The 13,051-nt window shown below is 48.1% G+C and overlaps 1 protein-coding gene across 4 annotated transcripts in view; it reads right to left on the reverse strand.

Annotated features, from left to right (window-relative positions):
* Positions 1 to 12,853, reverse strand: part of LOC142894164 (protein phosphatase 3 catalytic subunit alpha) — a 56,525-nt gene extending 43,672 nt beyond the window's left edge. For 2 of the 4 annotated variants that reach the window (XM_076035358.1, XM_076035359.1), the window contains exon 1: positions 12,474 to 12,852. In XM_076035358.1, coding sequence (XP_075891473.1) covers positions 12,474 to 12,534 — 61 coding nt within the window. In that variant the 5' untranslated portion in view covers positions 12,535 to 12,852. Of the gene's footprint in view, positions 1 to 12,473 lie in introns of all 4 variants that reach the window. The other 2 variants (XM_076035357.1, XM_076035360.1) reach the window with 2 other exon arrangements.
* Between the last annotated feature and the right edge of the window lie 198 nt (positions 12,854 to 13,051).

Raw genomic sequence — 13,051 nt, forward strand, 5'->3', positions numbered from 1 at the left:
AGAAAAAAAAAAAAACACAAAAAAACACAAAAAAACACGACAGGGGGCGTGCAAATTCCCCATTGCGCCACAATGAGCCGCCTGACTGAGGAAATGCTTTCTCACATGCGTCCGTAACATTAAAGCGCAGCTTTGACGCAGGGCGACGGTAGCTGTGGAAGCGGTCGGCACCCAGCCGAGCCGCTCTCTCATAGCGCTGTGTCTTCCAGATCCTCTCTGCCTCCTCCATTGTTCTGCGCCTGCTACGCTCCAAAGCTGATTACAACGCCATCTCTAATGAAAGCTAATCCTGTGTCACGGACGGCATTGTGCTGGTGGAGGGTGTGTGTGGTGCGTGTGTGAGTGGGTGGTGGGGTGGGGTGGGGTGGGGTGGGGAGATGGGGGCTTCCTCAGTGCGGCGTACACACTCTGCTAGCAGGAGACGTCTTCTTCAGCGTCTGTCAGAGCGGAAGAGAGCATTAGCCTCTCCCTTAACGTCCAGTGGAAATCTAGAGAGTGACTCAGGCGCAGAGCTGAAACGACTTAATGAAATGAAACAAGCCTGGACACAAAGAGCCCATCAGTCGTCAATACTTTGGACTGGTGGGTTGAAGCAGCCAAGCAATTCAAAACAACTGTTGCTCGGAATTCATTTTTGAAAAAGGAGGTCGGCGTGAGAGATTCTACAGTTGGTGGCCGTTAGCCTTTTAAACAGCAATACAAAGTTCATCAATTTTCACCAAAATCATTTTTTGTTGGTCTCTTAATGTTTTACAGGCTTTTCTCTAGTTTTTTCCCGCAGATATTATATAGCCGCACGTTGCCAGTCAATATTAAGATGGCAGAATGCGCTAAACAGTGGCAAAACAGTTGGTATTTTGGGGTAAATAATGAGTTTTGTGGTTGTTATTTGTCTACGTTGCTTCTTACCCAAACGTAGGAAGGAGTGTTTGCGAAATAACGTGTACTGTAGATGTTGGTTCCAAACTCTGCCTGTGTTCTCCCAAAGTAGAAACTATTCCTTCAGCTCCAAACAGGAATTTGAAATTGTGTTTAGTCCCATTTGATTCAAAGGTGGAGGGAACTGGTGTTGAAAAAGGGAATGAGACAAACAAAATTCTACAAATGAGCTCAGCCTTTTGAAAAACACACCACAGTTTCTGGCCGTAGACTGTAGGCTCATATTTTAGGACTTCAGTCTATCACGGCTCCACTCCGACATTCCTTCATCGGGTTTCTGACGACGGGGTCCATCTGACCGCCACCAGTTCTCCAAACGCCAAACAGAAAAGGTCAAGCAGGCAACGTGGAGATTAACATGTGCGTTTGGTTAACCGTTCACAGAGAAACATACACAGAGGCAGCCTTGTGCGAAGGCCACGTCGCTCTTCATCAGGCTGTCACACGGAAACCTGGAAGAAGCGACGACACGGGTCTGCCGAGTACAAACGCATCCAAAACACAGAGGGAGACGGTCTTGCCAGCAGACGCTCTGCAGAGAGTTCCTGTTGGTGGCTAGTCCTTGGTGTGTGAGACTATGCGTAGACAGGCAGAGATGCCAAACAAGTGTGAGGGTGAGTGAGGTATACAACTGAGTGCAGTTGGATTTTCTTTTGCATGGCCTGAGCATTACTTTAGATGAAGAGTTGGACAAAACATTTTGGGCAGTAACCTCTGGGACAAAGACAAACACCATCACCAAAAACACCATCTATCCTTTTGGGGAATACTGATAGGATGGCATTTCTGTTTTTTTCATTACCATCCTGAAAACGCAACAGTGTGGGAGCTGATAATGACAGAGAGCACAACCTTGACATTTAGTCCAAGGAGTTTCTAGCTCTTTGTTTATTGAGGTAGACTGGCAATGAAACAAACAAGAATAATGATTCAGCATTTGACGTTGGTGTTACTGGATGTACATTATTTCAGATTTGAAAAAAACCTGTACACTAACTATGCACACATTTTAAGCACAACTATACTGTGAAGCCTCTACCATGTTGTCCTCGTAATTTGTGTTGTTCAGCTATGTCTTGTGCTGTGATTAATATTTTTGTTTTACATTTCACTAATAAGTGAAAAAAAATAAATGAAAGTATTGAATGCAACCTGTTAGCAAAGCTAGTTAGCAAACTGTCCACGTCTTTTCTTTTTTTTTTACCCTCAAAACAATTCAATTGGATCAGATAAAATGAGGTGCCATAAAATTGGAATGGAAAGCATTGCGCTAGACATTTTTGCAAACTTACAAACGGGCCTCACTGTTTTCTGTCCTCGTTCACAGCTTTCCTCAGATAATATGCCTCAACAGGCGCGATCGCACCTCCCAGGGAGCCTCGCTGGCAGCCCCCGAGCTTAGCATTTCCCAGAATGTAATTACGAGACACGTTCAGAGGGGACGAGGGCGGTCTGGTGCAGCTGAACTTCACGTAACTCAACGTTGACCTCCAGCGAGAGAGTGGAGATAACCCGCCTTATCGTTAATTAACCCCTCTTACCGCTATCTGCAGTGAAGGTTACCTGAAACATCGCCGCCGTGCCAGCGATCCGTTGGCCACGCACAACAGTCCCAGAACGGTCTTGGTCCAAAAGGACAGGGGTGGGAGGAGGTAAATAGATTTTTAAAAAAGGGGATGATTCAAGGAAATAAAAAGATGCTGGACAGGATTTGAGTTTGTTTGAAACAAGACTCATCCCATGTTGTAACAGGTTTCCGCTGCCATCCACCGTTGGATTTGAACTCTTGGCTTTGATTCCTGGGGACAGGTGGCAAGGCGATGGGATAGCACAGCCAGCCACCTCCTCCCTCCCCTCGCATGCACACCGAGGGCCATCCTTTCCCCTCTGTTCTCCACTGACTTTGCTCACGCCCACCTCTCAAAAAATCCAGAATCTCTGAATCTGGGCCATGACTGTGCATGGTGTGGCCGGCGGGGGTCTCCCGCATGTGGGACCACCACGTTGCCAGGAGAGCGGAGCCAAGGAAGGGAGCCACGGGCAACAAAAGGAAACGCTCCCTCCTCGGAAGGCTCAGAGTACTGAGTCAGCAAGAGATGTGACTCCTCAGCAGCGCACACACACACAGACATACACAGACACACACACACACACACTTCTTGTCTGGCCTTTCCAGGCCTCCTGGCGCAGCTCTATATATCAGAGCGAGCTGCGACGGAACCCCTGAAGTAGCTGCTATTATGCAACCCCTCTGGGCTAAAAGTGAGCGCGGAGTAAATCATCCCCCTGTGCCGCCGCCAGCCTGACCTCCATATTGCACAGAAAGCACTTTTCTGACTCTCGCTGGCCGACTGCGGCAGGGAGAGCGCCATCTGTGCCGGCTCTGCAGCGGATTAAAAGATTGAAGAGGCCAGTCAGGACGTTCCAATCAAAGACAAGAAGCACAAGTAACCGTTTGACCAAAAGCAGTACTATAAGTACTCCTGGTCCACCGAGGTCGACACCTGGATCCCCCTTCAGGCTCACATGTCCTTGACAGCCGGGCTGCTTTGACAGCTTGACCCCCTGAAGGGACGTCGCCTTCATTCCAGACTCTCCAGCTGGGGTCGAAGACCTCTCACGTTGCCTTCACGGACTACATATTCTGCTTGGTAAAACTTTCAGGCATTCCCTCTCGGTGGATTCCCCAGTGGAGTAACCATCAGTCTTGTCCGGGGTTAACATTCTACAAGAGTCACGCAATGAAACGCCCACTTTGCTGTCTGGTAGATTCATTTAAAGTTAGCTTTGAAACACTCCAAAAGCATTTTGAACAAAAAGATCATTTTAAACAAATGGGGGGAGCGGAACGTTAAATCTACTGAGTAATAAAAACAGCTGAAAGAGGCAGCTTTCACTGCCTGTATTTATGCTGATGACCCGCTTTCTTTTGTCCTTTTTTTTCTTAGAAAATTGTGAAATTATGATTGCTTCCTTAGTCATGTAAATACCAAAAAGAGTCCATTTTAAATAGAAGTGGAATCTCTGCTCCAACAAAAAAGATAAAAAATCTGACTGAATGATTCTAACATTGCACAGAACTGCAGGAATGTTTCCAGGCAAAATTCTCCCCATCACAATAGACTTTTGCTATGGACTAGGAAATAAACCTGAGTTAATAGTCAACAATTTATGACACATTCCAGCGACAATTATATAGTCATTTAGTTCACCATGGGCTCTTTATTTAGTGTTGGCTGTAATGGCCCAATCCAGAATTTGTCATTCTGCATTTTGCCTTGGCAATGCCTTCACAAATATATATATTTTCTTCCATTGCAACACTGCACATTTTCATTCAGCGGATCCAGATTCAGAAGAAATCTGTAACTGCAGAACATTCAACTAATTTGCTTGTTCCCACAAGTGACCGTCATTCTGTGACTTCCAAGTTTACTGGACCGTTGTGCCTGACACAATGATCTGAATATAAGATGGCGTATTTTTTTTCTTTCACTGTGAGTTCATTCTGATCAGTTGGGTTGTGTAAAGACGTCGAGTGGTGCTGTTCCGTCCTGCGCGCGCCATCTGTTAGCTGCTGCATCAGAGGGTCCCGGCCCTCTTTAGCTGCCGGCTCGCCGACAGACGCAACCCCACCAGCGTTTCATTGCAGTCGATTGTCTGCCAACATTACCGTCACCGAGGGTTTGAGATTGGACGGCAGAAAACGCAGTTGAGCACCAGAGAGGGTCCAATGGGAGAGGGCGCTAAATTGATTTCACTCCGCCAGTTGCCGCTGGCTGAAAATCACTGGGAGATACACTATCTACTAGCCGACCCACTGACTCGTACCTCAATTTGGACGGCCTAAAGGCTCGCCGCATTCCTCCCAGGGAATCAGATTACGCTGCTATACAGGGAGAAGCCTCGCCTCGCCTCGCCTCGCCTCCACTCCCCTCCCTGGTCAAGGTATTAGGGTGGTGGTTTTCACTCCTGCAACACAGGCTTTCTGACACAGTCAGGCTGCGACGCCAGGCAGAAATGCTGAGTGAACAGCAGACGGTGCCCTGGAGAAAGCGTCGCAGTCATGCAGTCAAAAGAAGCGGTTGCTGAACATCGAGCGGGAGGAGAGCAAACAACATGTGGGTCTAGAGAGCATGACACAAACTGTGTGTCAGTTTTGCAAGACAGAAAAAAAAACAGGGACGACAGTGCTGACTGTCATCTCTGGGGGGAAACTGTCACAGCCACCGTGTCAAAAAAAGAACAGAACAGAACAGAAAAAGAAAAGCCAAACCGGTCCTGACGGCAGTAGAGTCCCCCTCCGGCTTTTTGTGCGTATCCGTTGAAGGTTAGCCGCCAAAAAAAACAAAATTAAGTTTAAAAAAAACACAACAGCTACAGTAGCTAGCATACAAGGGCACGGGCACAGACATGGCAGCCGAACACAACACGTCCATGTCGGGTGAAAACAACACGTCTGCCACCGTCAGCTGATTCATTTTCCCGGTGTAAACAGTGAAGTGAGTCGGCGCAGCAGCAACAGACGAGTCGGCGTCAACACAGCACAAGCATGAAAACACATGTAGGGACACGCAAGACGCCAACAGCTGACTGAAGTGGGGGAGTCTGCGGGCCGGCCGGCCCTCCTTCCCTCCCTCCCTGACCTCCATCAGCCCGACGGTGGAGCGCACAGCGAGTGATTCGTCATGGTAACGCACAGCTCCCCTGTGGTGTTTGGCCGGCCGCAAGAAAAAAACATTGGGAGTCCAGGGACACACTGAACTCACGCCGGCCTGGCGAGGCGTCCGCACACGCTAACAATCACAGCGTCGGCACCACACGGTGTCGCTTCGCTCACCTGCACTGCAGGTAAATACGGCTTTATTAATAAAAAGGAGGTTTGGTGCTTTCCCCACAGGACTACAGGGAAACCCGCTGGCCTTCAGCTATAATTCAAACCTGTGGAGAGTGTGGGGTAGGAGGGATTTCATGCTTGGTCTGTCTGAGCCCTCCACACCAACTCAGACTGATGAGTCGGCAATTTCTGCGCATTCGTGAACTCGGACCCCTTAAAAGTGAGCCGAACTCCGAGCGAATACGGTTTCCCTCCCCTGTGCATTATGAGAGTGCTCCAGGTTCCCTTGGCCAGGGTAAAACACGGCACCCTCTGCACTCTGCACCCTCTGAATTGTCCTCGATCCCCCAGCAGTGATGAAGAATTTTGCCTCCTCATACAAGAGCTCGAAGAACTCGAAGAAGTCGTTTTGAAGGTAGTTTCAGAACAAGCCTATTGACCCTAAACAGCGCCTGAAAGTTTGTCTATTATGCATAGCCATCACATAAGCCGGAAGCACGTGCCCAGGTGAATGCATTGTCCAAGTGCTGTTATTGGCTGATGCTTTCATGGCATCGCAAATGCAAATCAGCAAAAAATATGTTGCCTTCTAATGACAGAAAAAAAATGTTGGAAACAAAAAGCGACCAAACCAATTGCACGACAAAACTGCACTGTTTGGCAGGGCAGTTCAAAACTAGTCTACTGCTAGCGAACCAATAATAGAAATGGTCAACATTGACAGGCTCAGCTCTGCCATGATTGGCTAACGTTTGCCACGGTTACCAAATATGCACCTTCATGTACTGAAGCCTGTGGACGGCTGGAGCAGCTCACTAACGATTGCAGCTCACTAACTATGCAACAAATGACAGAGCAAACTCGGGTCAACATCTCTCAGACGTTGCAACGTCCACCACAACTGGCTCACGTATGCAAGAGCTCAGCAAGTTGAAGTTTTTCCTTTTGCAGGATCAAATTTGAGGCATTTTGAGGCACAAATTTAAATGCGTGCAATTGGTTCACACCGCTGCAGTGATGCAGAGGCGCCTCATCCTGCGCACACCTGCTGGGCTTTAGCGAAGAGTGGAATTCTGTCCACAGCAGCATCTACAATCTGTTGTTTTGGGTTGTTTTTTTTCTGTTGTTGTTCTTGTATGTTTATGCGAGGTGAACGCACCACGGAGGCTACTAACAGCGCTCGCAGCGCCACAGCGCAGCACCTCCTCCAGCCCAATCACGACCCCTCCCCCTCAGTCACGACTGCGGTCAGCTCCTGCAGAGAGCGCTGTGAGTGAGTGGGCGCTGGAGTGGCCGCGGACTGCCTCCACTCTGCATGTGGGCAGCAGTGGCGGAGAAGGCCAGCCATCACCAGCGCGGGGCAAACAAATACATTTCAGTTAAGTCATCATAACAGTTGGTTTGAAATCTTTCATTAGAGATTACAAGACTGGAAAATGATGACAAAAATAATGACAACTGATGTTAGATGGCATAATAATACTATCATAAATAGGGTAAAAAAAAGTCCTTGCATGTTGGTGTGGAATCAAACTTTTCAGCCAGGTGGTCTATAATTAACACGTGTAAATAAACCTTGAGGCCTGGACTCACCTCCAGCTGTATTTATATAGCTGCAGTTTCACAAGCCCACCCCTATCCTCACCCCCACCCCCCACCCACCTCAACCTAACACGCGGGTGGCTTCTTTGCCAGGCTGAGCGGTGAGCAAAGACAGGAAGTGCCCTTGGATTTGGCCTTTAGCTGCAATTGGAGCCTTCTTTAATCAGGCTGGTTCACTTCATTAGCTTAAAAAGAGGAGCGAGTGGGAGATGCAGCTTTTGCTCTGCAGACGAAAATCCTATCGTATAGCATAGAAAATACAGAAAAAACATTACTGCCGCCTTTAACAAAGTGCATCCATAACACTTGATTAACAGTATTGATTGGCCTCTAAAGGGAGGAGGAAAAAAACAACCACAGTTTCTACACAATCACTCAACTCGGCTGAAAGTGAAATGTGCAGGAGAGAGCGGATTTATTCCTCAAGGGGCAACTAAGACAGTCAAATACAGCGCGGTGTCTTTCCATGACCTGCGCCATGGAGGGGAGCTAGTTAAACCCAAGCAAAGACTCTCCCACCCACTACTAAAAGAATTGAGTCAAGTCACCTGACAGTGAGTTACCTCATTCTGCAGAGTAGAGCAGTAAAACCACTTTTACACTGCAGGAAGCTGTGCGCTCAGAGCTGTCCATCACATGGCTCCACCCTCCAAATATCAAGTTGCCTCAAACCAAACAGGTCAATAAACACAGAGCAGAAAATAAAAACAATTGAATGGATATCAGCACCACACCGACTACCTCAAATTACTTTTGGGAAAGGTTTATTGGATATGAACTTTGATTTTTGGAGGGATTTCTTTGCTCACTGACCCGTTTTCAAACTGGATGGAAAGCTTATGAGCTACAATGTAGCAGCCATTGGAGGAGCATCAACATTTTATGGTGTTTAGTTCAAATATTTTCCATCATTAGGAACACTTTGTAGTCAGAGTGCTTGTTCCCACTTGGCTATTGGGAACAAGCAAAAGCCATTTAAAAAAATCTGACAATTCAAACTAAAATAAAATCCAAATAAATTCTTCGCAATTTAAAAAAAGGCAATTAATAAGTGAAAATATATATGTTTTGGAAGAATCACAGACAAGTCAAAACAAGACATTTGGGAATCTTGACATATTTTTGCTTATTTACTTGTGCTGACGTTTTGTGTTTCGATGATTATGTACATAGAGTCTGTTTGAGGCACAGTTGGGTCACCATGGCAAAATGCCCTAGCAACAGTTTAGACTTCACTTGTCTGGCCATAAGGCAGGATTACACACACAAACACACACACACACACACACACACACACACACACACAGAGTTGCATAAATGAACATATTTTCCATATTCTTCAGCAGCAGCAGGACTGCATTAGCTCTGTTGTGTGCGTGGGCACCTGAAAGTGGCCGACCGTCCATGAAAAAGACGGAGAGGAGGCAGCGAACAGCGTCCATGCTTGTAGGCCATCTGCCAGCAGCAGCAGCAGCAGCAGCAGTGACACCAAAGGCTTCGTTGCTTTAGCTGTGTCTCACCGTGACGTCTCTAACAGGACGTCGTCAGAAACTGCACCACTTCATTTTTGGCAACGTTTTGGCTTCACTGACATCAGCTGGTTTACATTAGCCACATTCAAGCTGTGTGCTTGAAACTCTTAAGTTGTTGCTAGGCTGGTCAGCTAGAAGGAGCACTACACTGTTGCACGGGCCGTACACCAGAACCTTCCTTTTCCCGACCGACATCCTCCCAAAGAAAGACAGCGATGCAGGAGTCGACCATGTTCTAGCTGAACCTGACCTGCTGGCCATCAACTCAGTCACTGGTCCAGAAAGCAGAGAGTCCATCCTACCCTCCACCTCGCTGGTACGGCTCTACTCTCCCCAGTGTGTAGCTACATGTGTTGCAGACTGTGGCATTGATTGATTTACGAGGGTTCCAATGACAGACGGTCGCCGTCTCTGCTCCAAATGGCTTTTGTTTCGACCGTCGCTGGAAAACAGGCCGGCGTGTCAGCGTCTGTTAGCCGTGAAAATGGAGAAAGGCTAAAGGGTTTGTTTACATGGAAGCTTGTTTTTTTCCCCCACAAATGCACAGACACGCCATCCATTAAATGCAGGAGCAGCCAAATGAGAGAACCAAACGTCTTCAAAACGTACCAGCCTCCAGTTCAGACTCTCTGTAAATCCCCCCCAGAACCGTACAAATAGGCAGGTAAACAAATTCTTTTCTCCTTGGCGGCTTTATCGCAACCCGGCATCCATTTGTTCGCATGAATTAGCAAGAGCTGCAGCTAATGCACGGAGTCAGATTACAAGCTCCGAGTCGAGCTGCCTTTATCCCCCTATATGGAGTTTAATCTGGTCAAATCCGCCGCTCTGCCATGCCCCAAATCCACAACAGAGCCTGATTCCTCTCTAATCTAATGAGCAGCGCAGGTGCACGCGCTCAGACCATGCATCAACAAATCAAATGACAGGGTCCTCCCTCTTCGCCCCCGCCGCCGAGGCGTGACGCAATGCACCATTACCGAATCAGCTGCAATATTGACAGCGCTCATCCGTCGTCACGGGTCAAACACCTGCCGGCCAATCAGGACAAGTTGCCTTGACGCTGTCGAGGCAACATTGACATGAATCAGCGAGAGGTAGGAATAGACTAGAAGACTAAATTTCTCTTAAAATTTCTTTAATACAATCGTTTTTGTTTCCCCACTGGGAAACATTGTCCATTTGACCCCCTCACATTTGCCCCACTAGCTCCAAACGTCATCCATGATGGTTTTACATTTTCCACAGCTCTTTAGTCCACTAGAGCTAACATACAGTAAGCCTTGATAAGCCAACATCACATCTGCCACTAGTGACCAACTTTACCTCAGCTGGCTACAGTGTAGCAGGGCTACCTTCACCCTGTCTCTCTTGACTCTCTAGCCCTGCCTTTCAACTGAACAAGGAGCTAACATCTGCTGGCCAACAAGCAGTTGAAGTCTGCAATTAGCATCACTAGCTCCACTAGCCAACAGCAAACACATCTGGCTAATATTTAATACTAACTGACACCACAAGCCAAACTATAACACTTGCTATTAATTGAGGCAAGCTTGGTTGCAGTGGCACAGTTTATAGTTTACAGTTGTGCTTAAACAGAGATACATTAACATGATTAAAATGAGCACTTTCACACAGAAGAAGCATGTTAAGCAGCTACCCAGTGACTCTCGATTCTTCGAAGAACTTTCCGTTTGAAAACTACGCTGAATTCACTTCAGACACGTTGACTAGGATGGCCTGGATAGCGAGGTAAATTCTGCTGTACATACTTTAGGTACACTTGGAATATCCAACCACACATGGACTCGACTCATTTCTTTAAACAATACAAAGAGGGAACAACAAGGAGTCGGATTGAGCTCAGATTAGCCAGTCCAGCTTCCACAGAGCAGATTATTCCTTCGGGGAGAGCAGGCCTGCGCTGGATTCAACTCATAATTAATAAATAAACAGGTACAATCTGTAACCATCCGACAAACAGTACGAACAGTGCGGCAGGTGAGCGGCTGGAGGGCCGGCATCACATCTGTGTCATGACTTAATGTTCTGTTCTATAAATGAGTCTGCTGCCCAGATCAGCATCTGGCAGCGTGCCGCTTTCACCGCAGCAGCACCCCCCCCCCCCTCATCCCCACCCCCTACCACCACCACCCTGTCTAGGAGGTCCTCAAAAGTCAAATGTCATGCATGATCCACCATCACTGGGGGAGAGAGGGAGGAGTTTGTCTTCCAAGCAACAGACAAACACTGTGAGGGAGCTTGTTGAGATTTAAATTGAATAAGCTGTCTTGAATCATAAGAATTTGTCTGTGTCTGTGTTTTTTTTTGGCTGCCATTATAAACAGAGTTTTTTTTTGTTTGTTTTTTTTAATTTTAAGGTTAGTTAAAATCTCGTGACCATTTGTGAGCCAATCTGACCAGCAGTGATAAAGCGCTGCCTCAGAAAAATCAAACAAAGATTTAATTGAGAACTTTGGTCTTGATGCATTCAAGGAAACAACTGGGTGCGGGTCAGAGTGACGTCCTGTCACTTGCAGCACCTTGGAGGGGGATTTCTACACCACCGGACCCTGAACACCTCGGCTTCCAGGAGGGCCTGTGCAATGACCAATCAATATATCCCAACCCCATGAATCAGAGCAAGGTGCCCTCCGGACAGAGAGGCTCTCCTCAGGCGACCAAAAGAAACAACAAAACAAAACAAAACTGCAGCATCTTCACAAAAGGATGCAAACCACATAACAGCTGGCGCAGCAGAGTGATTTTATTTCCCCCCCTTGGACATTTAAGCGTTTGTGTTTGAGCAGGGAATCAAAGAACGTTTTTTGCTTTCTGAGCTTGTGGCTATTCAGCAGGTGAACGGCTGCAAAACCGGTGCCACGGTTGAGAAAGTAACATACAAGAGTGTGTTCATGCCGCAAGCGGAGTCAAGGGGGGTTGCAGCTCCTCCGACTCGATTGTGATCTTTATTGCATTCGCACGGGAGAATGCAAAGGCGGAATGCGAGAACCTGTTAACAACACAAGGCAAGAAGAAGAAGAAGAAGAAGAAGAAGAAGAAGAAGAAGAAGAAGAGTGCAGCCCTGAACCTTCTGTGTGAAAATAAGGAGCTGCGTGGTGGTGGTGCTGCGTTTTTTTCTGTGAAGTATGCAGAAATGCAAAATGAAGGACTACTGCTGCTGCTACTGCTGCTGTTGCTGCTGCTGCTGGTGGTGGTGGTGGTTCGAGGGGTTGGAGATGAAAAAAATCGCCCCCTTTTTGCGGTTGAATGCGTGCGTGAGAGCAAGCGTTCACGCGTGCTTGTCGCCGGCCGCGGAAGAAAAACGGTGACATTTGTGGGGCCAGAAGCCGGAGTTGGCCCACACTTCCTAGTTTGAGCTGTCAGCAGCGCTCGGCTAACACCCTTCTTCTTCTTCTTCTTCCTCCTCCTCCTCCTCCTCCTGCAGAGCCTGCGAACAACACTCTGCCTCCGGCCGCCGGAGCCTCCCAGGGTCCCCCTCCCCACCCACCCCCGACACAAGCCCCGACGTCCGAACCACACACACACGGGCGTGCACTTACATTTCACCACCCGGTCCGTCGTGGATAACTTCGGCTCATCATTCGGCTTGTTTTCGGACATTTCCAGTGTGTTCAAATATTGAAATTATAGCAGGAAAATGAGGCTTAGAAAAATGTAAAAATAAAAAAAGAAGAAGGTGCCACCCCGTGATCCCCGCGTCGCTTCCGCGGCGAACAACTCGAGCCGATCCGTGGAGGAGGTGGCGGAGGTGGAGGAGGAGGAGGAAGAGGAGGAGACGAGCCCGCGGTGATCTCACTGTGTCCCAGCAGCGGTCCAAAAATACCCGCAGCAGGACTTGTGTTTGACGGCTGGCGCTGGACGAGCTCTCCGTCTGATCGGCTCCGCCAAGTTGTCTGAGCGGAGTGAGCCCGCAGTCAAACGTGCTGGTAGACAAGGTTCCGCCTACCTCCCCCCTCCTCGCGACTCGGAGCCATCAGTGCCTGCATGTGATTGGCTCAGAACTGCAAGGCTGCCGCCCCACACCTGGACTTGAACTTTTTTTCAAATGGCTCCTCGTCTGTCAATCACAGCGGGGCCGTTTACTCGACGGGTACATGCAAGAATGTTCAGATGGATT

This window comes from Nelusetta ayraudi, unplaced genomic scaffold (assembly GCF_046127955.1).
Source record: "Nelusetta ayraudi isolate G7.1 ecotype Tasmania unplaced genomic scaffold, CSIRO-AGI_Nayr_v1 ptg000042l, whole genome shotgun sequence".
NCBI lineage: Eukaryota > Metazoa > Chordata > Actinopteri > Tetraodontiformes > Monacanthidae > Nelusetta > Nelusetta ayraudi.